At 37.5% G+C, this 27196-nt stretch overlaps 5 protein-coding genes and 1 pseudogene across 8 annotated transcripts; 4 read left to right on the forward strand and 2 right to left on the reverse strand.

Moving 5' to 3' along the window:
- The first annotated feature begins 1950 nt into the window (after positions 1-1950).
- LOC149385455 (uncharacterized) lies at positions 1951-2574 on the forward strand. Its single transcript, XM_089625398.1, has one exon. It carries the CDS (start codon positions 2039-2041, stop codon positions 2363-2365), a length of 327 nt encoding a protein of 108 aa, XP_089481524.1. The 5' UTR covers positions 1951-2038; the 3' UTR covers positions 2366-2574.
- A 3056-nt stretch (positions 2575-5630) lies between these two features.
- Positions 5631-6276, forward strand: LOC149385456 (uncharacterized). Its single transcript, XM_089625399.1, has one exon. The coding sequence runs from the start codon at positions 5842-5844 to the stop codon at positions 6274-6276; it is 435 nt and encodes a 144-aa protein (XP_089481525.1). The 5' UTR covers positions 5631-5841.
- On the reverse strand, positions 5895-10962 carry LOC149385457 (putative protein FAR1-RELATED SEQUENCE 10). 4 transcript variants are annotated; one of them, XR_016301235.1, is made up of 6 exons: positions 9662-10962; positions 8778-9221; positions 7970-8626; positions 7195-7346; positions 6221-6298; positions 5895-6115 (listed from the first exon to the last, which is right to left on the reverse strand). XR_016301235.1 is itself a non-coding variant. In XM_089625397.1 (3 exons), exons 1-3 carry the CDS (start codon positions 10706-10708, stop codon positions 8024-8026), a joined length of 2094 nt encoding a protein of 697 aa, XP_089481523.1. In that variant the 5' UTR covers positions 10709-10962; the 3' UTR covers positions 7529-8023. The 4 variants fall into 4 exon arrangements, 1 of the variants encoding a protein (XP_089481523.1); XR_016301234.1 differs by lacking the exon at positions 7195-7346 and having other exon boundaries at positions 5897-6115; XR_016301236.1 differs by lacking the exons at positions 6221-6298; positions 7195-7346 and having other exon boundaries at positions 5897-6115.
- Positions 10963-17601: 6639 nt separating this feature from the next.
- LOC149385458 (two pore potassium channel a-like) lies at positions 17602-26013 on the forward strand. The gene is made up of 3 exons (XM_089626339.1): positions 17602-18090; positions 18664-19014; positions 25863-26013. Exons 1-3 carry the CDS (start codon positions 17627-17629, stop codon positions 26011-26013), a joined length of 966 nt encoding a protein of 321 aa, XP_089482465.1. The 5' UTR covers positions 17602-17626.
- LOC149385459 (microtubule-associated protein 70-5-like) lies at positions 20640-21558 on the forward strand. The gene is made up of 3 exons (XM_089625472.1): positions 20640-20962; positions 21052-21206; positions 21315-21558. Exons 1-3 carry the CDS (start codon positions 20654-20656, stop codon positions 21325-21327), a joined length of 477 nt encoding a protein of 158 aa, XP_089481598.1. The 5' UTR covers positions 20640-20653; the 3' UTR covers positions 21328-21558.
- LOC149385460 (pentatricopeptide repeat-containing protein At4g16390, chloroplastic pseudogene) lies at positions 21375-24157 on the reverse strand (annotated as a pseudogene).
- Positions 26014-27196: the final 1183 nt, after the last annotated feature.

The following is a 27196-nucleotide window of genomic DNA, read 5'->3' on the forward strand; positions in this document are numbered from 1 at the left end:
TTATGAAACTCGTATTCAGTTTAATATTTCTCATATGGTTTGTGCACATTCATTATCATTATTGATTTGAGAAGTATTTTATTATGTTTGGACCTAGAATAAACATATGGTTTATTCATTATATTTTGATGGGTAATTTGTGAAAAGTAATATATATGATACATGGAAGATAATACTCATTTATAGAGGACTTATCGCCATGATCTATATATTAATTTTCTTGTGACATATATTGAATTTATAGACCAAGTGGGAGAATGTAAGATATACATTACGAATATAGAATATATGGATACTAATTACCGTATATTGTATATGGAGTATATTAAGTAAATACGTTATGATATATCTCTCCATTTATGGTCTATCAAATCCCATAAATATAACGACGAATCAATACACATTAAACCTCTCATTTCCGTTTCTCTTTGATGGAAAGGAACCGGTTTATAAATTGAGAGAGAGTTGTTTTGGTCCCTAAGCCTTTTAATCTCATTCATAAACACACACCATCTAGTTCGAGGTTATTTCGGTTTAGAAGAGCAAAACGACGTTCCTTGACGCCGGCGAAGCCATTCCGAGTCACCGATAAAGCTCCGACGATTTTCCGATAACAATGGCCGGAGGTAAACGCTTGATCCATTTAGCTTCCGCTTTAAGGTTCATGTTTCTAATCATATGTTTTTGGATTAGAGACTATATTATTCTTACAGATTAATCATCAGTGTGAGACCTCATAGATTAAAACTGCTTTTTTTTTCGACAACAAAATGGATCGATTCATTTTAGGATATTGCATGTATTGTTTTAGACTAGAAATTTACAAATAGGTGGCCTTCGGTTCAGTTTCCAATTTTTCGATAATCCTTATTACTTTGTATTTTGTTAAAGCCTATGATCATTTTAGAAATACGGACAATAATCAATGTTATTTTATTTATTTTTTAATTTTTAATCTTTTTAAGTTCCGCTCATCAACACTAAATACCATTGTAATCGACTATATGCTACTCATCAAAATTTAATAAAAATGCGGATATATATTAGTTTTAGATTTTGTTAGGCGAAATCCCCAACTTATTTAAACAGCTTAGAATCCTCTTAAAACATCTTTCGTATGTTATTTGGTGTCAAGAGCTTGAAAAAAAGAAAGAAATTACACGACACCGTTCATGCGTTCACGCATATATAATTGGAAAGGGTACACATCAACAATTATACAACTGTATTAGCTGCCCCATTAAATAAAAATAAATTGAATGATCACAAATAAAATTAATAATAAGAGGTCTAGAAGAACCCAGAGATTTCGGCTGAAGATACCTGAGTGATCCAAATAAATCAGTTTGTTTTCCAATGTTTAAATGTTACATATTGATCAGGTAATACACAGCTGTTAGCCAGAGTTGTCTATATCATATTCATTTTCAACTTCATTTGGATAAGTTTCCATTGAAACATTAAATTAATTAAATTTTTTTCCCTCCTTAGTCATGTCCTAGAGCCTTCTAATTTTCTTCGCCTTATTAATGCAAATTCATATACATCATAGTTCCTAAAATTAAAATCTTCATCCGAAAGCCACTCAACATTATTGACTATATGACATTGTGTTGTCAACAAACTATCCCTCGCTTTCAGGTACGCAACCCTTGTCAATTATTTATATTACTTAATCATACGATTATAAACAATTAAATAAATAAAGATCTCAACTTTACTTATGCTACGCTGGCCTCTGAAAACACCATACAAGTACACAAGGCCAAACCAAATTTTCAAACCCATGTTAATAAATATTTTATAAATATTCAGCTAAAAAATACACACGCAAGGAATTTTAATTCAGCCGAGCATTTAATAATTCAGTAGTTTGTTGTTCACGTAATAATTGTTTGCTAAAAAAGCCAACTATAAATACAAGTGCTAGCCCTCTTCAAATTCTACTCAAACAAGAAGAAGAAAAGGAAAAAAAAAAACAAAAAAACAAAAAAACAAAAAAAAAACTCACTCCCCTCTAAACTTGGCAAAAAAAAAAATGGCATCCTTGAAGTGGCTTGTTCACTCAGCTTGCCATGTCATATTAGGGAACCCTACAAAAGAAGAGACCACCAAGAGCAACAACAACAACATGGTTTTAGGGCTGTCCCACAAAACATGCCCTAATTCATTATCTTCATCGGCGGCGATCACGGCTTTCGAAATGCCTCTTCATTACCCTCGCTACTCCAAGGCCGACTATGAGAAGATGGAAGAGTGGAGGCTCGACTTGCTTCTCGCCCAATACGGCCTTTCCTTCGAGGGCGCTCTCGAGGCCAAGAGAGAGTTCGCAAAAGGCGCGTTCTTGTGGCCGGATCAGTATTGACTATACATATAATCAATTATTACACGTAAGATGATGAAAAATTATAAGGCTGTTTTACATGCTCTATGATCTATTGATGTACTAATATGTTCATGTTTGATAAGGTCACTCGTGCTTATTGAAGGGACAAAAATAAGTGTAATAGAGAGAGTATGCAATATGCAATAGTTTGTATTTGGCGTGTTTTAAGTTTTCTTAGTATTTTTGTATCCTATGTTGTTAAATTAATGGCCAGTCTTTTCAATTCAGTAAATACAAAATAATATTAAAAGACAAAGGCCAGTGTTTTTATTTTCTTTAAATAACGAGTGCATAGGCAAAGTTAGTATATCAATTTAGTTTAATCTCTCGCAACATTGTTCAAGGAGGAGGAGATTCTCTTGAGCTTATTAAACGACGAAACATGTAACAGTTATTAAAGAGATATGGACAAGACTATATAAACTTCTTAATGATTTCCTTTGCCGCAACTTATAAGGTTCTTTACTTTTTCTTTGGATATTTTCCAATAGAAGAAGAAGAGAACAAATTTAAGATCTATTTTACCTGTCCCTCAACGTAGGACATAAAAATCTAACGCTTAAAAAAATAGTGCAAGCGTGTCTAAAATCCGAACGCGAAAAAGATGAGGTTATTCTCGTGCATTAATATTGATGTCGATTCAAGCTACAATTGTTTTTATATGTTAAATATTAAAAACGTAAAGAAGACGGCAAAATGTGTAGGAAAATGGATTGTATTACTCTAATTTTTTTAGCAGTAGACATTTATACCTTATTTCACATTTGTTTCAAAATTAATATTCTTTTTTAGTGTAAAATTATATGTAAATGTGTGGTATTTTTAAGAGAAAAAGATGAAATGGACATAGAAGCCTACTAATTTCTAATTTCGAAATAGAGGCAATAAATACTATTTTCTCAAATGCGTAGAAGAATATATACTATTTGCATATTCGTGTTGCTTCTTTTAGCTTCACTTTCTTTGTTGTATCTCGCTGAGTCTATGACAATTTAATTAAAGAGAGAAGATGCAATTAATTGAGAAAATGACAAAAATTAATGTCAGAATTTTTTTTAAGCTTGCGTTATACCATCAATACGTTACCAATTACATTGGAATAACCTCTAACCTTTAATATAATTTTTGTTTGTTTGTTATCTTTAGTAGAAGATTAAACCTTCGTTGGTTTGTCCAAGGCAAAAAAATTGTCCTCTGAGGATCGTCGTCTCCCATCTACCTCAATTATCTTTGCCTTTTGTCGTTGCTCATTCAAAAGTCCAAAAAAAAAAAAAAAAACAAAAAAAAACTATTGATTAGCGAGGTTTTGACATGCAAACAACTTGGCCACATATAAATTATATATTTGTTTGATGACAAAATCTGTTCGCAATATAGCAAGGAAATTTAAAAAAAAAACGTTAAAAAAATTATTATGTGTAGTGGTAATATAGATCAAGACAAAGAAAATAGTGTGTGAAAGAAAAATAAGTTGTAAACAATATATAATACACGATTTAATAATTATTGAGGTGGTAAATAAAAAAACAAAAAAATTAATTAAAATATCAAATAAGTGAAATAAATACTATAATCAATTTAGTATTTAGTAATAAAATTATTATTATTATAAGAAAATATATAACATATTATATATAAAGGATAAATTTAAAAACGATAATAATTTCAAAAAGCTAGCTAGTTTTAGATTATAAAAAAACAGAAAAATCAATGATAATAATAAATAAATTTATTTTTCTTGAATTAAAATTTAATAACTGAAACATAAAAAAATAGTAGAATTAAGAAAGGGAATTGACTGAATAATGGCCTATAAAAAATAGTGCAATTTCAACAAAAGATTGAAATGCCGTTATTGATGACGTACTGGGATTCAGATGTTTTTGGTATACCGGGAGATACCAATGATCTACCATGGTATCCAGTAAGAAAAATTGTAAACTGAAATGATTAAATTACCATAACAGACTTGGTAAACTCACAAATACCGTATTTATTGAGCGATATTCAATGAAAAAATAATTATCTAAAACATGTTATATATACACACTTAACAATAATAAAGATAAACTAAATATTATTAATATTTAATATAGAGATTTGTAACTAACTAGACCACTTTAAACATGTGATTTTGGATCTAGCCTATGTTTGACAATTTTTAGGGATATAGCCAAATGGTTTATGTGGCAATAATTAAGGTCTGATTTGCCCTTATTTATTAATAAATTCGTCACTTTCTCTCTCTTATTTTTTTTTCAAATAATTTTTTTTGCATCAAAACTTCAAAAATTCGTATCTTTCTCATACGAACTCGAAATTGAGTGATTTCAAATCCTACAAATTCGTGGCGTCGAGATCTTAAAAAATAAACCCAATGTGTTTGATGAAAAATTATGTTTAATGCATCATATTTACATTTCCATTTTTTTATAATTTCAAAAAATTTCCGTTATTTCCATATTTAAGGTAGATTTTTCTACATCTATGGTATTAAACATTATTTTTCATCAAATACAATGGATCTATTTTTGAAGATCTCGGCGTCACGAATCCATAGGATTTGGAATCACTCAATTTCGAGTTCATATGAGATAGATATGGTTTTTTGAAGTTTTGATGTAAAATAAGTGTAGGAAAAAATAGGAGAAAGAAAATGACGAATTTATTAATAAATAAGGGTAAATAAGACCTTAATTATTGCCACATAATCATGTTGGTTATTTCCCTAAAAGTTGTGAAACATAGGCTAAAAACAAATTTTATAGTTTCATTTTGGCTATTTCGCTACAATGCCCTTTAATATATTATATTTAAGTATTAAAATTAAATTATCATATATATTATAAATATTATGTTTGATGAGTAACTAGGTGACAAATTTGAGAGTTTACGATAATTAAAAAATAATAAACAAACAAAGTCAAACATTGATAATAATAGCACAAGAAAACAATATCTGAGACAAGCCCACAATAAATAATTAGATGATAAATTTAAGAGTTTACAATAATTAAAAATTTTATTTATTGATTTTTTATTAGTGTTGAAAAGTTGATAAAACTAAACAAAATAAATAAATAAAGAATAAAAACAATAATTTTTTTTTTTTTTGAAACTAGAGTTGTCCACACAAACACACAACTAAAACCAAACAATTCACTTTCAAAAAGTCCCACGTATTTTATATAATTCTATGAATGCGAGAGAGAAAAAGAAACCAACTGTTTTTGTTTTCAGGACACACATGCATATAGCTAGAAGCTTCTGTTTTACAAGCCATGATGATGTATGTAATATAAAAGGCTAAATTAGAATAGAAATTTAACACTTAATAATAATCATAGGACTTTATACATGAGAAGGAAGAAGAGTGCCATCAATTCAGCTATAGTAAGTCCAAACCAAAACACCCTTGAATATTTTCTTATTATTTTCACAACAGCAAAAGTTAAATGGAGAAACAAAGAGATGATAATCACGATCAATTACTTAACAAGTACTATCTGTTGAGAAGGACTTTGTTGGTCATTCTCTCACTCTCTGTATTACCCTTGCTCTTCCACTGCTATTTCCCCGGAGTCACTATCTTCCCTTATAATTCTCTCACTCACGCCCTTGAGAGAAAGTACGTGTTTCTCATCTGCAACGGAATCCTCGCCTTCCTCGTTAGAACCTCGGTGACCACCGATTCGGATGAGTCACTCGTTCGAGATCGCGAAGAAATTTCTGTAGTAGAACACAAAGAAGAGAGTGGATTGTCAACAACACAAGAAGAAGAAGAAGAAGTATTAAGTACTGAGGAGTTGAACAGAAAGGTTGAAGAGTTCATACGGAAGATGAAAGAGGAGATAACGGTTGAAGCTCAACAGCCGCTAATAGCAGTGTAACATGTAATAGTTATCAATCATCCTATAAAAAAAAAGACAAAAACTAATTATTGTATAAAAATCTCATGTTAATTTTTTTTTTAATTATTTGCGTTTCTCGATTTTGACCACCTAGTATTGTCTCGTTCTGTGGTTATTTCTCTTTCAGTCAATTTCTTTGACTTATGAGTTTAACTACATGGCATTTTGCACAGAAAATGTATAATTAGATTCAATAATCAGAGTATTGTAAAAAAAAAAAAAAAAAAAGATTCAATAATTTCACAGTACTCTAAACTTTTAGAGGGGCCATAATCGATGATTATGGAATTAGAACCCAAATTTAGCATATATTTGACTTGGTATATAGACCAGTAACTTTCTGAGTTCAAGTGCTTCCATACACAACTTAATCACAGAGACAACAAGAATGAGAAGGGGAAAAATTACAGGTCCAATCTATGTGGCTTTAAGTCATTTTAGCTGCCACTTTCACACTGATCGCATCAACAACTTACAATTTCAAATATCACCGCTAGGTAGGTCCCACAGTGCCCTCAAGTAGTGGGACTTCATCTCCAATACCCATAACGGTATATCTTCTAATTATTACGGAAAGAGAAATCTAGAAGAAGAACCACATATTTTGTTGACGCATTTGCATTTTTCCAAATCCAAATAATAAATAAGTAATAAAACTGTCTACTAAGATAACACCACGAGTGTCAAACGGATTGGTAATATTCACAGAACAGTTCGAACAATTAACACTTTTAGAAAGGATGAAATACCAAGTTACTAATTAAAAATAAATTCCTTATTTTATTCATTAGTCCACATGTCCACCCACATCATCATTATGATATCGTCTTAAGAGCCATTATTTCAGACGAACCATATACTGATCAGCCAAAGGAAGTTTTGGGAATGGCTTATAACCTTATATACGGGTAAATAAATCAGCAATGTGATGGAGATCTTAGCCACATGAGATAGATCAGGCCATGAAAATGTGTGGCAGCCAATTTTTTTTATTTTTTTTTGGCAAGGTCTAGACTCGAGGCCTGCTTTTACGGTGATCATACTAATTCCTACTCAGAAAAAGAAAAAAAAAATTCAATCAGAACAAAAGTCTGATATTACTATATGAGATTCATTCTTTTAATATATAAAAAATACTGTCAACATTCTACAGTCTTCAAGAAGAGTCAGGAAGATGAATTTATTCCCAGATCAACCGACATTCAAAATTTCCAGAAGGGATGCAAGAAAAGGATTAAAAGATGAATAAATTAAATCCTGAATCTTAGATAATGGCACTTCAAAGATTGTCTTTTAAACAATTTTGATGCCTTATTTATGGTAAATGGTAACTAAATAAATAAGAAGTTCAGATTAAACACAGCTAAACAAAATGAACAACCTAATTCCTATATACAAAAAATCCATATTTTGTTAGGTTTAACAATGTGCAAATGGACTAGTATTCTAAATACAAGAATTTACATTCAGTTACAAGAAGCAAATTAGAGACAAAAATAACGACACAAAAGGGTACTTTAACTAAATTAATTTCTACTTCACAAAATTAATCAAATTAGCAATTAGAGCAACCATGCGAAGCTAGAGCTAGTAGCCATTTATCATACACATTACACCACCTTAACGACGTCTAACTTTTTCTAGAAAAAAAGGTCTAATTTTTAACACAAACCTTTTATGGCTTGTTCGAATCTTGAAATCCGGTCACAAGTGAAGCGTCAAAACATTAACCGGCAGGTGAGAGTGTGACATCCATCGCACCAACAACCTCGGTCTCAGGCATATTTCTAACCTCGGCCAATATCCTCGACACTTCTCTGGTGAGTTCCGAGCGGGCATAGTAATACCGCTCTTTGGTCACGGACGACTCGGCGAACAGACTCTCGGTTAGTCCCCGAAACTCTTGGAACCACCCGTCCCGATCTTCACAGTCCCCGAGACAGCTCTCTCTTCTCCACCTGTCAAGATAGTACTTTTCGGGGAGCTCGAAGTAGTTCTTTGCCACGAACACCCTCAGGGCGTGCCTGCACAGAGTTCCCGAGGACTCGAACTCCTTGCAGTAGCAGTGAATTCGCTCCTCTTCGGGGATCCAGATCACGAGACGCTCTGCGTCCATCTTGCTGAAGTGGCGCACGAGATGGGGCGACCCGTCGGCGGCCATTTCCGAGGCCGCGTATTGCATCGCCAGAGCGAGCTCGTGTTGAAACGCGTTGAATGCGAAAGGAGTGAGGATTCTCCGAGCCTGGTCTTCGATCGGGATGCACGTCTTTGGGTGAGCGTATTGAATCTCTGAGCGTGCCTCGTTGTGAACATTGACGGTAATACCCACCTGAGAAAAGGGTTTATCAGTACAGACTAAAGATGAGAAAAAATCAGGTTTAAAAATTAACCGAAATTAGTGTTTTTTTAAGGGTCAAAAAGGGCATCTTTAGTACAAAGATGAGGAAAAAAAATGTTTTTATTTTATAACCGAAATATACTTGGTCGAAGAAGCTACGCAAACATGGTTGACCATTGAAGAAGCCATTCAAGAGCACGTCGACGGATTTCGAAAAGATGTCCGTGGCCATTCGAGCGAGCATATATACACGTGTATAACACGGAGCCCAAGACGCCCTGAACAAACAGAGTAATTCTATGTGTTTATCTGTACCGAGTCCGAACGCGGAAACCATTTGGTTCCATTGAATCTCGAATTCCTCTGCGCTTTCTAGCCGACACAGTGCGTCGAAATCAGACTTGAATTCAGCGTAACGAGATCCAAGCGATTGGTAGAACCAACTCGATAGCTTGGAAAGTACATCCCCAAGGAAAATCACGTGGTTTGTCCCAGGTAGTTCTGTTCGAATAGCTTCCTTTAGCCCCGGATAAAGGTCGGTCAGAATCGTCTGTGGGCATCTTCCTCTCATGAAACGAATAAAAGTCTGCATAATAAAGTCGGAAAATAAATCACAGTAAGAAGCAATAATGTTAAGGATCTCACAGGAAAATTTGAACTCGAATGATAAGCGATAAAAGCAATACAAGATCCCCTACTAACAATTATTTCCATCTTAATAATATTAATTCTGATCATAACAATTCACTAAAAATTTCATTGCCTAAGTCCTATCAATATCCCACATCTATAAAATAAAGGGACACAAGATCATGGATCAGTCATTCCATTCTCAATTAGTTTTGAAATGGGACCTCCGAGCCCAACATACTAAAACGAGCAACCAGTCCAAAATGAATGAAATCAACAAAATGAGTGAGCCAAAGAGTCCATATCTCGAGGATACATGCTAATTTACTTCTGTGATCGATCCTCATGATTATTAACAAACCACACTGAAAAATCACGAAGGAGATATCGACAAACCTGCAAAGCCCACGAGAAGGAACGAGCGGTCTCGTCTCGCAGCAGCGCACAACCGAAGAAGATTGTCCTCCCATTGCCGTCGATCCCAAACCACGCTCCGAAGAGCAGGGAATACGTGATGGAGCGGTACGAGGCGTCGAAATAGACCACGTCCCCAAAAGCTTCGTACGCTCGGACCGAGTCCCCGTACGACCAAGCGATGTTCTCAGCCCTCTCGTTTTCGTCCACAATGAGATCGTACACGAAACCCTCCTCTTTCGCCGCAACAGCCTTACACGCCTCGAGAAGCTCGAGGACGTCGTTCTCGCGCTTCTCCGCCAGCAAGGCGTCGGACTCCTGTACGAGCTTCTTCCGATTCTGAACAAAGTTTCTGACGTCTCTCTCGAGAAACGGCAATTGACCGCCGTGGATTCCTTTTTCCAGCTCCAAGACCTTGACGATGCGGTGGATCGGAAACCCGGCCTTGGAGAGGAGCAAAATCCGCTCCTGGTCGGATTCTTGAATCTTCCGATACGCCGGAAGAAGCCGGACCTGGTCGTCCTCGAGAAGCTCATGGTTGTGGACATTGCTGAACTGAACCACGATCCACTGTGAAGCGCCTTCTTCGACGATCTCCTTGGAGAGGTACATCTTCGAGTCGCAGCCGCACCGAGCCGACTTCCGGTCGCGGTGGTGTTCTCCGGCGGCGGCTCCGGTGGAGGGCTTCTTCTTCGCCGGAGCGAAGCCGGAGCGGTAACAGACGAAGTCGCGCTTGTAGACGCCGAGCTGAGGGCTGAGTCTCGATCGCTCTTTCCTGATCGAGAAGCCGTTTCTTCTCGCGAAGCTTCCGTAGTACTCGAACGCCTCGTCGTCGGTCTTGAAGACCATTCCGACGTAAGGTGCGACCATGGAATCGGAGGTCGAAGCTTCGTTCTTCCGAAGCTCGGATGACGTGGCGGCTATGGATGTGTCTTCGATGTCTCCCTCGTGTGTTACGTAGCATTTCCAATCCCCGCACGGACATTGTTGCCGCCGAATCCATACATTCTTCGAAGGTATTGACGTCATCAATTCAAATTCTTTATCGCATGGAATCAGAATTTGGGAACTGCAGAGAATGATGATATCCAGAGATACTAGCTAGGGCATTTACGTTCCATGGCGTCCGAGGGGTCAAAAAGAAAATTGAAGTTTGGAGATTTATTTAGATTGAAAATCAATTACCGGTAAAGTAATCTTAGGTACAGATGAAACGAAATAGCTCTTCTTCTTTCTTGCTCACCGGGTTTTCTTGGTCCTTTGCTTCTGCCTTCTGCTGTGAAATGAACATTCAGAGCTCACTTTAGCGGTCACTACTCAGAGTTGGGCCTAATTAGTCTATTATGGGACTTGGTAACCCATGGAGCCCAACCATACTTAGCTTTCGCAGATGAAACATCACTGTATATAGTAAATAAATAAGTTACACAGATATAACGGTAAACAAGGAAAATATTATTACTATACATATATGAAGAAAAAAAAATATAAAAATAAACGAGGTATTAAACTTGAAAAGAAGGTAGTGCATATCATTCCTCCTATTTATTAGGATCATACTACTTTATTTGCACGCAGATACATGTACCTCATTTGAAAATGATAAATTAAGAAAACCTTCTACATATACTTTTTTTTTTAATTTTTATAAGATTTTTCTTTTATTCTAAATGAAACTATAAATTAGAAGAAGAAAAAATAAGATAAATTAAATTGTAAATGATATAAATTTTTTTTTAGATAAATAGCCAAATAAAACGTTTGAAATTGCTATATAACCAACGTTTCATAAATCTTAGGTAAATAGCCATAAAGATGACGTGACCTAATAAATGGAAGTGACTATTTACTTAAGATTTACGAAAGGCTCGCTATTTAGTTATGTCAAACTGTAAATGTGGCTATTTACCTAATGAACCCATATAAAAAAAATCAAATAGAACTAGAGAATTAATGACAAGAAAATACTGTAAAAATAAATATTACTGAAATTAAAAAAAAAATTGTTAATGGTGCATTTGAAGAATTAAGTTTGAAAGCAGGTTATGGAAAATAACCTCATTTATTCTAAAGAGAAAATGGCGACATAAATACACATTGCCCAAGAGTAGATATGCACTTAACTACCTTTTTTCGGAAAAAAAATACCTCATGTTAAAATTTTGTTGCGCCGTTACTACTAAAACCGTTAAATGCTAACGGAAGTACACGTGTCGTCATCATCTTCTAAAATTAGCTATTGCATTTTAAAAACTCAAATTAAGTCTAATATTTATTGAATTTTAAAAACAAAAATTCGAATTAAGTCTAATATTTATTAGAGCCGATTGAGATCAAATCCCCAATTAAAAACCCTAGATCTGTGATTCTTCATCCACGATTCTTCTTCGCTTCGTTTTGCGTTTTTCTTCGTATCATTATTCTTCTTCATCTTAAACTCGCGGAATCGTCATGGAAGAGCCGGACTTACGGTGGTCATGTTGCGACTGTGGCCTCCCGTTGATTGAGTGGTCGTCGTGGACCACTGACAATCCTGGGTGACGGTTATTTAGTCATGGCCCTGCTTTTTCTTGTTGTTTAAACTCGTTTGACTATTTTTTTCTTGTCTTTGTTCAATTTTTAGTTTATTCATAACAATCGTTCATCAAAACTTTGGAATCAATTCGCGTCAAGTTAATTTAAATATTACTAGTCTCTGTGGGAGTGATATCGTACTTCACGTACATTATATTACTTGGGCGACATGTCCGCTTGCGTGGTGATTTTTTTGCAGCAATGAATGCAGTAAATCTTACCCAGTCACGGGGCCTTAAGTGACTCGATTATGGGGATTGAGCGACCATAAACCACAGGGGTCAAGATTTACAGAGCCACAGAGGCCTTAAGCGACTCGATCACGGGGATCGAGCGACCCTATACCACGGGGGTCAGGATTTTTGAAACCACGGGGCCTTAAGCGACTTGATCACGGGGATCAAGCGACCATAAACTACGTGGATCGAGATTTTCGGAGCGGCGGGGGCCTTAAGCGTCTCGATCACGGGGATCGAGCGACCCTAAAATAAAATTGAATATGATACGTTATAATGAGACTATTGTTATTGTGATTGTGAATTGTGGTTGTTGGATATGAATTGAATTGAAATCAAATAAAATTGAATATGATATGCGATTACGAGATTATTTTTATTGTGAATTGTGATTGTTCAATAAGAATTGAATTGAAAAAAAGTCAAATAAAATTGAATACAAAACGTTATTATGAGATTATTGTTATTGTGTATGTGAATTGTAATTGTCCGAAATAAATGGAATTTAATTGAAACCGAATAAAATGGAATACGATATGTTATTACGAAACTATTGTTATTGTGATTGTAAAATTGTGATTATGAGAACACCCATTTGGCATACTAGTTAAATCAGTAATTGAAAACAACTAATTGAATATTGATTTTATGTTTATAGTTATAAATTAATAATTTTACATACATAATATTAATCGTGTTTAACTGGGTCGTAATCGTGCTATTACTCGTAATCATATTAATTGGGTCATATTCGTGCGGGTCATAATCGTGTTTCGTGTCGATCATTTAATAATCGTGTTAATCGGATTTTGATCGTGTTATCGTAATCGTGTCGTTTTGACCAATTATTTAATCGTGTTAGCGTGTTCGACCCAATTAAGAACCGACCCATTTATTGAGATCCAAATCCGCTTTAAATCGTGTCGTAACCGTTTCGTGTTTCGTGTCCGGATCTAATTGCCATCCCTAATTATTATTGGTTGAAATAATTTTGTATGATTTTGTGAAAATAGAAATAAATGGACATGGATGGCTACCAATTTTTGAAATTGCGAATGTTTATTATTTATTATTATTATTTTTGCAAGGTCGTAGAAGGATGAAGAAGCTGAGTGGAAACCTATCGTTTGTTGAATTTATATTTTATTTGGAGTGGAAACCTAGAGTCGCCATAGCCCAAAGCAAGTCGTCGCCGTTAATGGTCTTCCTCTTTTCCCTTTGGCATTTATCACTAGCTCTGAAAAAATCAAATTACAAACTTACAAATCAAACAACAACAAAAAAAGCACATACTCGCTGGTAATGAAGCTGATAAACTCGGAGACGCATTCCTGAACGGTCTCCTTGGCGTCCTTGGCGATCTTTCCGTTCGCTGGAAGAGCCTTTTTCATGATCCGACTGATATTCGCGATCGGAAGATACCGATCTTGCTCTCGCACGTTTGACGATCGCGGACTCTGATCGTCGCTCTCGTGGCTTCTGGCTCGTTTCAGTCCAACAGTAACCACTTGCAGCTTCCAAATATTGGATCGAAGTTTATTTTCCTATTCTTCTTTGTTTTTCTCGTACACAGAATGAAGGCGAGTGCAATTTTTCCTTTGGAAAGATCCTGAAATGTGTGAGAGATCCAAGGAAGTGATTTCCGGACTGATCAGTAAGAAGAACAAACTAGAGTGTGAGACTAATGCGCTTCGATCCAATATTTGGAAGCTGCAAGTGGTTACTGTTGGACTGATTAGAATTGTGATTGTGTGATTCCTATACTGATTGCTCTACTGCGATTCTGACTTTGTATTAATTTGAGTTTAGGTGTGATGTTGGTCTAATGAACCTGTAATGGTAGTATAACCAAGTGTGTGTGCGTTTTGTAAAAGTCTGAGTATGTTTTCTGTAATGGTAGTAATCAATTATGTGGCTTGAGTAATTTGTGTCGATTATGATCCTGTAATAAACCTGTAATTTTGTAATGAAGAGCGTGTTCATATCAAAATATTCATATGATCTAGATATTGATATTGAAATATGATCCTGTAATTAACCTTTGTTATAACAAAATGAGTGTCATCTTGATATTGAAATATTCATATTCATATACAACAGTTGTGGACAAAAATAGTCTGTTGCCGAAAATTAACCATTACCATTGCCTAAATTAACCATTACCATTACACAGAATCATAATGTCATCAAAACAGGTCTAAGTACTATATCTATGTCCTAAACTGAATGATTTCAGATAGCTGACTGGGAACTTCATGGCTTGAACGTGCTTGAGAAGCATTGGACTTGGCTTTTTGTCGTTGCCTTCGCGCATCTCTCTTCACTGCCTCAGGGGCTCGGTTAATTTTAGGTGGCCTTCCTCTCTTCTTTGGCTGGTTGACCTACAATATGTATATGGATTTGTTAAGAGAAATAACAATTAAATTAAATTTTTGATCAAGTCAATTAATTACCTTCTCTATTGCTCCATTCTTGCACATTAGTGTCGAATGTTCTGGTTGACCACATTTACTGCATCGATTGAGGTGTCCTTTCGGAGAATGCTTCTTCGCATGGGATGGCTCAGGAAAACCTGGTGGTGGCTCGTCATTGGCCTTCTTCCTCTTATTCTTTGGTCTGCCAGGTAAAGCTATCTCAGAATATGATGAAATTGGATTTTTTCAAGGCTTTGGTCATTTGTCCGGGTTGGTCATTGGCTCTATAATTCTATTGTATGCCAAATTGAATGCATCTTTTTTATACCAGTTGTCGACGTAGTCTATATGATCTAGTCCGGATGCCCAAATACAAGCTAATACATGAGGGCAAGGAATGCCACTCAATTGAAAACCCCGACAAGTGCATTCCTTGACCCTCAAGTCAATCACAAATGACTCGGCGCCAAGGAAGGTAACTTGAAATTTTACATTACCTGGAATCACGTAATGCAATAATAAATTACGGAAATTAGGAATAAATCACGCCACACAAGAATTTTCAATACCTGCTAATGTAGACTGGCAATATCTTGCAATGTTTTTGTGTTTCTCAACGAGCCCCCATATCTGCTTGCCAACCGGGTGTTGCCACTTTTGAACATCATGTTGTTTTGTTGTGAACCTGCACACAAACCAAAATCTGATAGTCTCAAGGAGTGTGATTATCGGTTTGTCTCGTGCAGGCAGAATCGCGGAGTTGAAGCTTTCGCATAGAATGTTGAGAAGCATATCACACTTCAGTCATATTCTGAATTGTGATTTACTCTACTCTTTGGGGGTTTTTCTTTAGCAGCCACTCCTGAGCCTTTACATCCTCAGCTTCGAGTAACCTCATCCTCTGATCAAACTCAACGGTTGTTTTAGCTCGTGCACAAGACCATAGCATTTGCTTCAACAGAAGCCCATCAAGGTCCTTCTCGAAGTTAGCATGCGAATGTCTCATACAGAAGCGTATCTCAGCACCAAGAAAAACATCACCTAGAGCTTTCTCCAGTTCTTTTTGCCTGTCACTCATCATTGTGAACCTAGCTTCATTCTGAACTTCAAGATCCTCATGCAGCAGGTTCATGAACCACGTCCAGGTCTCTGTATTTTCTTTCTCAACCACTGCAAAGGCTACCGGAAATTGGGAATTATTCGGAATCGTTCCAACAACAGCTAGTAACGTACCTCTGCAGTAGCCTTTCTGGAAGCATCCATCAAATCCTAACAACAGCCTACAACCATTGTTGAATCCATTTTTGCATGCTTTGAAGCATATGTACACACCCTCGAACACTTTTTTGCCGTGATCGAGAGTAGTCTTCAATAATGCAGTTGTACCTATAATTAAATCACAATTCAAAACAAATAAGCCTCCTAATCTGAAACATTTTAAACATTCAAAACAAATAAAACATAATCTGATATACCAAACAATCTAAATTCTATACATGGGTTAGTGGATGTCAATTGCTTACAGTAATTCTCTAGAATAGCATATTGATCCTTCACCGACTCCTCCAACGCAGTCTAGCCTTTTTCTTTGCTCTGTAGAACTTGTCCTTAGATACGTTGCTGAATTTCTGCACACACACCATGCTCTTATTAAAGCTTGTATAATCCATGTTTGGGTTGAGACGGAAATTTTCCAAGAAATTATTTGCTAACCACTTGCTTGTCACGAGCGGATTATCAAAAACAATTCCACAATCGTGCTCATCTATAAGTGTATTAATCCTTACTGTTTTGAAATCGGAATTCTTAACTCTCGCTTATAGAACCCACTTACAACCTTTGCCTCGACACTTTGCTCGAACTCTGTTACTATCGTTGAATACATACTGAAAATTTCTATATATAATTCTGAATGGAAACTTTTTCCAGCATATTTCTTAGATGAGACATGGTTAGGAATTCTATACCTATTTTGAGCTTGAAACTATCAAATTTTGACCTTGGATTGAATTTGTTTCTGCCCCTGCCCTTCCTCGTTGACCATAGCGATTGATTTCCGTCTTGATGACGCGGTGTGGTTAATAACACCCAAACTACTTACTCTGAATATATATTTTCGCTCTCTTGAAGCCATAGACGTATCCTTTTTTCCTGCCTTGCAGTTACTTACGTTGCTGCTATGTACACAATATATATTCCCAAAATTAAAATCTAAAATCCTTATTTCAATTAATAGCTCTACAAAACATCGTAAAACCGATTATCTTCGTCCTTCCATAAATCGGTAATTTCTCTATCTTTCCTTTTTTATTTTTACACTTCTTTGATTAAATTTGTTACGTATGTGGCCAGTTTTGCATGGATATACATTTGTGTATGCGACATCCATGCACAGGCATACCTTTGCTTTGAATTAACAATTCCAGTATTTAAAATCATATACGTACGTGTACTCATCATCTTATTTATTAGCATTAATCAGATATTAAGAACAATTAATCTTTGGAATGACTTTACACGAACAGTTAATACATTCCGGTCCATCGAATCTAATCTCCATGGCCTATATATAGTAAACTTTTTCAAATGGCTCTAAAAGTTGAAACAGAACATATTCAACGCATAAATTCGTCGATTAGAAAGAAAGAAAAAAAAATGGCATATACCACATACAAAAAACTGAAACCCAAGTACCCTAATTTTTTATTTCTTTCAGATCATCAATGGACAGTGATAACAGTGCCAACGAGGCCAAAGAACCCTTGATCGGAGAAACGACAGGTCGTTCTCGTAGCACGAACGAACCCGACAAAATATTAATCCCTTCCATGCAACAACAAAACCAACAACTAAGCCTAAACCAAGTAATAGCCTTGATCTCAATCTACCTAGGCCTCGGAACCCTAACGTTCTTCCTGGTCCGCGACCAGATAGCCGGAAAAAAGACAAACGGAATACTTGACTCCGTCTACTTTTCCGTCGTGACGATGACCACCGTCGGTTACGGCGACCTCGTCCCAAGCACCGCCGTGGCAAAGCTCCTCGCGTGCGTCTACGTCTTCGCCGGAACAGCCATGGTCGGACTCATCCTCGGCAAAGCCGCCGATTACGTGCTCGACAAGCAAGAGGCTCTCCTGGTCCGTGCGCTTCACGCGCGAGAGGCGGTCCACGTGGTCGAGACTCACAGGTTGGTGCGGATCTGCAGTCATCAATCAAACCTTATTAGTTTTTTTTTTTTTTTTTTTTTTTTTTTTTTTAATATATTTTAGCCCCTGAAAATAAGTTTTTATGTCATTCTTAACTATTTTATTTTTGCAGTCAAATTTAAAATTAAATTTTGTTTGTATAATTACAATTTCAATTAGTCAGAGGAAATGTTTTAATTTTTTTTATTGATATGAACTAAATTTGATTTGATCCAGAATGTTAAAACTTCAAACTATTACCCTTAGTAACAAATAACTATGTCGTTTCAGCGACAATTGGATGGACTCAATTTTTTCTGCCACGCCTGGTGCAGTCGTTTCGGCGACAATTAAACTATAGTTCTCTCCATAATTTGTTAGATTTTTATATACATTTTGTGCGAACAAGTTATATTTTATTTGAATTTTTGAAACCCGGGATGATAACCCAAATTTATTAAATTCTTATTATTACTATTTTCTAAAATTTACAAAATTAAAAAAGACTTATTTGAAAATTCACTTTTGGCCTCAATTAAATTTTATTTTTATTTTTTACCCTAAAATTTTCACAGGGTAGAGTACAGGTTCATTGCAGCGTCGGTGCATGTGGTGGTGTTCGTAATCGGCGGTACTTTATTCTTGTGCTCCATCGAGGGCTTAGGGTTTGTGGACGCCTTCTACTGCGTGTGCTCGACGATCACGACGCTCGGGTACGGCGATCGGAGTTTCTCGACGGGAATCGGACGGGCTTTCGCGGTGGTTTGGATAATGGGAAGCACTGTGGGTTTGGCTCAGGTGTTTCTATACCTTGCTGAGATTTGGACGGAGAAAAGGAGGAAATTTCTTGTGAAGTGGGTTGTCAATAGGAGGTTTACGAGGTTGGATCTTGAGGCTGCCGATCTTGATCATGATAGGGCTGTAAGGTATGTTAAAAGGAGTCGTTTCTATTAAAAAAAAAGTTCGATTTATTTGCGATTTTTGCAATAGTTAGTGATGGTTTTCATTGAAATTTAATATATTTTCTTCTATGATATAGTAAAAAATGGAAACTTTGTTTTTTTTTTTTTAGATTATTTTCGTGCGTGTTCGTCAAAAACTGTTTGAAATCATCGGAAATCGTCGAAATTTTTTCAAAGAGTGAGAACCGAGAGAGATAAAGAAGTTTGGAGGGGTAATTTTGTCCAAAACACAACAAAAGTCTAATTCCGTAAAATACACCTAACATGTCCAATCTTAATATTGTGTTAGTAATTAAATTTATAAGGTGAAATTTCACTATGTTTGTATATATATAACTTTAAAAAAATGTATTTGTGTATATGTGTATACATATATGTGTGTATATGATACAATTAAGGCCACTTTTCTGAAGATTGAAAGTTGATTTTGTTGCTTTGTTATAGTGCGGCTGAGTTTGTGGTTTACAAGCTCAAGGAGATGGGCAAAATTAAAGAGGAAGATATATCGGTTCTGATGGAAACTTTTGAGAGGCTTGATCTTGATCATTCTGGGACTTTGACGCCTTCAGATTTCTTACCTTCTTAATCACATTGACATGAATTTTTTTTATTTATCGTCCCCTTTTATTTCTTTTTACGATAGTTGACTTTTCTAGCTCCTCAATTTCATGTTTTCTCCTATTGACCTTGTCTTGCCATGCATGCAAAAGAAACGACGTAAAAAACACACGGCCATCTGTAGAAATACGACAATTTGTTTCTATTCGTTGTCGTTTGCTTCTTTCATTTTTAAATGACAAGTATACAATATCTGTCTCTGTCAGTTACCTAAACCTTGACATTTTTTCGTTCTATATCTGGTTCTTTTGTCGCCACTAAAATTCCCTAATCAAGGAAGTGATGTCTCAAACTATGTAAGAGTTAAATGGTTCCGAAAAATTAAAAATAATAGATGCTAAGAATATCGAATATCGTGCTATAGAAAGAGATTAATTTGGCCCAAAATATCATTGATATGTCAACAACGTTGACATTTATGTTAACAATGTTGACATTTTGGGTCAAATTAATCTTTTGGTAAAAAATAAAAAAATGTTATGAAATTAATTGCAAATGATGCAATTTCTCAAAAAGAACAGGAAAAAAAAAATTGGCACGCTTTCTGTCATTTTCAAGAGCGATGAGGTGCACGAAGCACGATTGAGTTCTAGGAATATATACAGTATAGTATTATATCGATACACCGCCTAAATAGTAACAAACAAAGAAACAAATTAATTGCTTTCGTTCACATAAAAATAAAATAACTTCAACACACAAGAAAATACAAATACATGGCCTTCAAAAAAAAAAAAAAAAAAATACAAATACATGTATCACGTGAGACAACAAGATCACGTGCCGTGGTTATCTTCGTCGGCCGTGTACTCGTTTTGGCGGGCGACGTAGTCCATGATATTTTCGCCGGGATTTTGACCGCCGTGAATGTGGTCAACGGTGAGATAAGAGAAGGCACTGAAGGCCGCGATGGCCGTCACGAAAAGCGCCGTGGAAGCTATCAACGGCAAGAAAAAGGCCACGATCGTCCCAACCGAGGGCTTCCATGGCCGCCAAAAGCTCTTCTCCGTCAAACAATCCAAACCCTGCCAAGAAGGGTTTATGGGCGTCGCGGAACAAGATCGTCGATATCGGCGAGAAAGAGAACGGAGACATGAGAAAAGCTGCTACTACAAAGACTGTCTCGGTGGAACTGACATGCGACGAGTTAGTTGAAGAAGCAGCTGTGAATTCGGATAATGGAGATACGGTTTCAGGGTATCTCTATGACCGGCTTCAGAAAGAGGTGATTAGTCTGAGGAGGGCTGTGGAAGCCAAGGAGAACGATTTGAGCACTAAAGATCATGAAATCAGGGTAAAGTTTGAATCTTTCTGGGTCACTTACTCATCGACATTGTATTATATGTTATGGTACTAATTCCAGGATATGAAAATGTTGTGCAGATTCTCATGAAGAAGGTCGAGGCACAAACAAAAGCCATGGAAATAGAGATGAAGAGGGTGAAAAGAGAAATAACAGCGAGAGAGAAAGAAGCTGCGTTGTCTAAGACGGATGATAGCAGAAAGAACAGAGTCATCACTGGCTCGTCATGTAAAAGGTAAATAAAGACCCTTTTTTTTTTCTTCTCCCCACTCTTTCTCTTCAGCTTTTGTCTTGTTTAAAAAAAAAGAAACAAGTCATTTATTGGTATTTGGTGGTTTTGCAGGATGACAAAATAACTCTTGAGAGCTATTCAAGTCCGAGAAATATGAAGCCTGTCTAAAATTTCTTATTTTTTGTTTACATGTAAATATAAAGGACAGAGTGTTGCGAATTGTCAGCAGTTGAAGAAGGTAATTCTACGACAGAAAGAAAGAATAAAAGTGTTTGTACATGATAGAATGCATTTGACTTGTGTTTTACTGTTGCTTGAGATTACTACGAATGGAATTATAAGAAATTTTTATATCTTTTTGTCTGCAAAACATACCAAAGATTAGAATGATTGAAAAGTTAGGAAAAAGCCTACTTTTTTAATTACACAATCAAACTAGTTTAGATGTATTCCTCAAGGACCAATTTCTTATTTAATGACATATACAGGTTGATCAACGTATTCTTTAATCACGGAACTCAGATCTTGGTTTAGCTTTAGATGTATTCCTCAAGGACAATTCTTTTAGCGATATTAAAAATGAAAGGGCAACTTTAAAAAATCGTTTCCACCAGAGAAAATTTGTCAAAAACATTTTAGGGGGAAAGAATATATTCACAAGCCATATATATGTCTGTGAGGAAGGAATAAAAAAAAAAAGATCTCTACGGTGAAGGGAAAAAAAAAAAAAAAACTAAAAAAGCTCACGTAATAAGACGTCCTAGGTGAGAATAACATCTTGAGAGGCTTTCCGAGACTCCAACCACGGCTTGACCGCGACTCTGGTGCTCAAGAACCAGCCGGGCTTGTCCGGCGCCTCGTGGAACGGAGCGTCCAATTCCTTGAGGCACGACTCGAAAGCTCCGGCGAGGCCTTTGCCCGAGTACCTGTGTTTCCCGTGGCCGGTGTTGATCCCGAGCAACGGCGGAAGCTCTTCGCCGGATTCCACCGCCTTCGTCAGATCACCGATCCAGACGTGCACGAGCGTGATGGCCGCCCCGTGAGAGAGACCCTTCAGGTGGAGAGACCACTGGACTTGACTTTTCGCCTGCAAATTCGTGTACACCCCCTGAGAGATACCCAATTGGAGGAGCTTCGAAGCCCCGTCCGAGAGACCGAGGTTGATACACAGATCGATCAAGCAGTTGCAATATGGCTTCTTCATGTCCGCCCCGATCGCGTCGATGAGCTCCGTGGCTTCTGCGTTCAAGGCTTCTCCGTCTTTCTCCTCTTCTTCTAGTATGAGCTTCACGACTTGTCCAAGCTTCGGGTACGCCTTTTCGACGCAGGCCGTGAGCTTGGGAAGCTCTTCCTTCGGCGACTGTATCATCACGCCGACGAGACAAGCGCAGAACAGCTCGTTCGGTTTGATCCCCAAACCCACGAGCCGGTCGAAAGTCTTCACAACATCGTCGACCCGCTTGGCTTTCCCGTAGCACTGTATGAGCGAGGTCAGAACGTAGATTGTGGGCTCGAAGCCCGCTTCGATCATCTCGTTGAGAGCCGCCTCGGCTTCCTCTACGGCTTCCTCTACTTGGCCGCGGCAGGCATAGATCGTGACCATCGACGAGAACGACCAGCTGTCGGGCTTGGCGGTCGGCGAGGCCTTCATGTCGTTGAAGACCTCGATGGCTTCGTCGGTGTATCCGATGTCGGCGCACATAGACAGAACCGTGTTGTAGAGCACCACTGTCAGCTCGATCCCTTTCTCCTTCATTTCCCTGTACATGTTGATGCAATCGTCGCCGTAACGGGCTCTTCCGAAAGCCCGTAAGAGAGCCGCGTAGGTTTTCACGTTCGGCGAGATTCCGGAGGCGACCATCTCTTGGTAAATCTTCTTAGCTTGCCATGCCCTCTTGGCCTTTCCCATTATGTCCAAGAGAGTGTTGCAGATGATCAAGTTCGGGGTAACCCCGATGGTCTTCATCTCCTCGTAGATGTTCAAACACCCGTCGTAGTTCTTCGATTGGCCGTAGATCTTGATCAAGATCGAGAACGTCACGGGGTCGATCCTCCATCCCTTCGACTTGGCGTTTTCGTATAATTTGAAAGCCATTTCGGCATTACCGGACCGCCCATAAGCATCAATCATGGCCGAAAAGGTAATCTCATCCGGTTCGAGACCAAAGCTACTCATCTTTTCAAACCACTCCACGGCTTTACTGGGCATGTTCACGGCCCGGGCACAGCTAATCAGGGTCGAAAAAGTCACGTTATCGGGCTCGAGGCCTCTCTCAAGCATTTCCTCAAACAGCTTCTCTGCACTCGCCAAATTTTTGGACTTTCTAAACACCTTCATCGTCACGTTGTAAAAGATCACCTCTTTCTTGAGCTCCGAGTTCTTCTGGAAGTACTTGAGCACGAGATTGGCAGTGTCTTGGTTCACCATGTTGTTTAAGACAACCACGGCGTCTTGTCCCGAGACCTTGGGACCCAAACCATCCAAGACTTTGGAAACCGCTTTCTCATCGGCTTCACAATTGTTCAAAGACTCGGCGGTTTTCACTAGAGTGGCGTACCTGGACTCGTACGGCTTCTTCCGAAACTGCACAGCTCTGTTGCTGTTGGGGTTGACCCACACTTGGCGCTTGTAAGGAGACTTTCCGTTCGCTTCTTGGGGCTTCGCTTCTTCTCCTTCTTCTTCTTCCTGACCTTGTTGCGTTATTATAGGGTCTTGAACAGAGACGTGGGTCGTTTGGAGAGAGGAGGGTCTGGGCTGAGCTTGAGGCGAAACGAAGCCGAGTTTCAGATAGTGATTTAGGTTTCTCGAACATGGCTTTCTCTGCGAAGATATCGATTGAGAGAGAGCTTGACATTCGTGGATGAGAGAGGAAGGAGTAGAGCAGAGAGAGTAAGCCATTTTCGTTTGCCTCTCTTTGTGGTCGCGTTATCTTCGCGTTCACTGATATTCTGAATTGTGGTTTACTCCGCTCTTTGGGGGTTCTTCTTCAGTAACTGCTCATGAGCCTTTACATCCTCGGCTTCTGAATTGTGGATTTTTTTCAAGGCTTTGGTCATCTGTCCGGGCTGGTCGTTGACTCTATAATTCTATTGTATGCTAAATTGAATGCATATTTTTTTTATACCAGTTGTCGACGTAGTCTATAGGATCTAGTTCGGATGCCCAAATACAAGCTAATACATGAGGGCAATGAATGCCACTCAATTGAAAACCCCGACAAGTGCATTCCTTGGCCCTCAAGTCAACCACAAATGACTCAACGCCAAGGAAGGTAACTTGGAATTTTGCATTACCTGAAATCACGTAATGCAATAATAAATTACGGAAATTAGGAATAAATCACGCCACACAAGAATTTTCAGTACCTGCTAATGTAGACTGGCAATATCTTGCAATGTTTTTGTGTTTCTCAATGAGCCCCCATATCCGCTTGCCAACCGGGTGTTGCCACTTTTGAACATCATGCTGCTTTATTGTGAACCTGCACACAAACCAAAATATGATAGTCTCAAGGAGTGTGATTATCAGTTTGTCTCGTGCAGGCAGAATCGCGGAGTTGAAGCTTTTGCATAGAATGTTGAGAAGCATATTACACTTCACTGATATTCTGAATTGTGATTTACTCCGCTCTTTGGGGGTTCTTCTTCAGCAACTACTCATGAGCCTTTACATCCTCAGTTTCGAGTAACTTCATCCTCTGATCAAACTCAACGGTTGTTGTAGCTCGTGCACAAGACCATATAATTTGCTTCAACAAAAGCCAATCATGGTCCTTCTCAAAGTTAGCATGCAAATGTCTCATACAAAAGCGTATCTCAGCACCAGGAAAAACATCACACCTAGAGCTTTCTCCATTTCTTTTTGCCTGTCACTCAATAATGTGAACCAAGCTTCATTCTAAACTTCAAGATCCTCATGCAACAACTCCATGAACCACATCCAGGTCTCTGTATTTTCTTTCTCAATCACTGCAAAGGCTACCGGAAATTGGCAATTATTCGGATTAGTTCCAACAGCAGCCAGTAACATACCTCTGCAGTAGCCATGTTGTTTGGTTTTTCGGGTAACCCGATATGCTAATGCTTCCTTGCACTTGTCCGCCGGTTTTTCTTCCGGCCAAGACATCCATCAGAGTTGTTTTTCTGGCGCCGGTGACACCGACTAAGGCCGTTAAAATCCCAGGCCTAAAAGCACCGCTGACATCTCGGAGAAGTTGGAGATGTTCTTCTTCGAATCCCCTCTTCTTCATTTCCTGGCATGAGAGAAAAGATATCTCTTATGAACAAATATAAAACAAACAAAAAAAAAAATCTCATTTCAATGAATATAATTTAAGAATTGAAAGGTTGGGAGTCAATTGACAAAAACAAAATTAAGGGTCTAAAAAAATGAAGTATATGTGAAGCTACCTAGAAATCAAACATAAACTTAATTCACTAAACCCTATTAATGGAAATAGGACAGATTTGAATGAGACTTTTTGGCTCTTAAACTTGTCTCGTGATTTAAAGAATTTCTTTATAGTCTGACCTTAAATGTTCCATGTAATTAGTATACAATGTATGAATGATTATTATTTAAAAAAAAAAAAATGTATTTGTATATATGTGTGTATATGATACAATTAAGGCCATGTTGATTTTGTTGCTTTGTTATAGTGCGGCTGAGTTTGTGGTTTACAAGCTCAAGGAGATGGGCAAAATTAAAGAGGAAGATATATCGGTTCTGATGGAAACTTTTGAGAGGCTTGATCTTGATCATTCTGGGACTTTGACGCCTTCAGATCTCTTACCTTCTCAATCACATTGACATGAATTTTTTTTTATTTATCGTCCCCTTTTATTTCTTTTTACGATAGTTGACTTTTCTAGCGCCTCAATTTCATGTTTTCTCCTATTGACCTTGTCTTGCCATGCAAAAGAAACGACGTAAAAAAAACACGGCCATCTGTAGAAATACGACAATTTGTTTCTATTCGTTGTCGTTTGCTTCTTTCTTTTTTAAATGATAAGTATACAAAATCTGTCTCTGTCAGTACATAAAACTTGACATTTTCTTCGTTCTATATCTGGTCCTTTTGTCGCCACTAAAATTCCCTAATCAAGGAAGTGATGTTACGAACCTCCTATCCTATGTAAGAGTTAAATGTTTCCGAAAAATTAAAATAATAGATGCTAAGAATATCGAATATCGTGCTATAGAAAAGAAACGAGGCATGCTTCAGGAAAAAAAAAACGGCACGGCTTTCTGTCATTTTCAAGAGCGATGAGGTGCACGATTGAGTTCTAGGAATATATACAGTATAGTATTATATCGACACACCGCCTAAATAGTAACAAACAAAGAAACAAATTAATTGCCTTCGTTCACATAAAATAACTTCAACACACAAGAAAATACAAGTACATGTATCACGTGAGACAACAAGATCACGTGCCGTGGTTATCTTCGTCGGCCGTGTACTCGTTTTGGCGGGCGACGTAGTCCATGATATTTTCGCCGGGATTTTGACCGCCGTGAATGTGGTCAACGGTGAGATAAGAGAAGGCACTGAAGGCCGCGATGGCCGTCACGAAAAGCGCCGTGGAAGCGATCAACGGCAAGAAAAAGGCCACGATCGTCCCTATCCGAGGCGCCGCGTACAGCACTGACGTCACTACCGCCGACACCGAAACCGCTATAATGGCCAACTGGTATCTGTATTGCATTATCTGTGTTTTAATATCCATATTAGATATTACCTAGAGAAATAGAGAGAGAGAGAGAGAGAGAGAGTTTTTGTTTTCTCTATCTCTGGGAAGTGTGATCTTAAATTAATTTGTGTTGAGCCTTATTTAGATTAGCGTTTGCTTTCTCTATCTGTTACTGTTTCGTATTCCCAAAGCATCCTTAACTATTTTTGGTTCATGATCGTTTTATTTGGATTACCCTATTACCCTCGGATTGGTATTCTTGTACTAAAGAGTGGCAAAAATATTGCCATAAATGTTAC

The sequence above is a fragment of the Urtica dioica genome, chromosome 9 (genome assembly GCF_054948205.1).
Source record: "Urtica dioica subsp. dioica isolate 48M chromosome 9, U.dioica_male_clone48M_v1_H2, whole genome shotgun sequence".
In the NCBI taxonomy this organism is placed as follows: domain Eukaryota; kingdom Viridiplantae; phylum Streptophyta; class Magnoliopsida; order Rosales; family Urticaceae; genus Urtica; species Urtica dioica.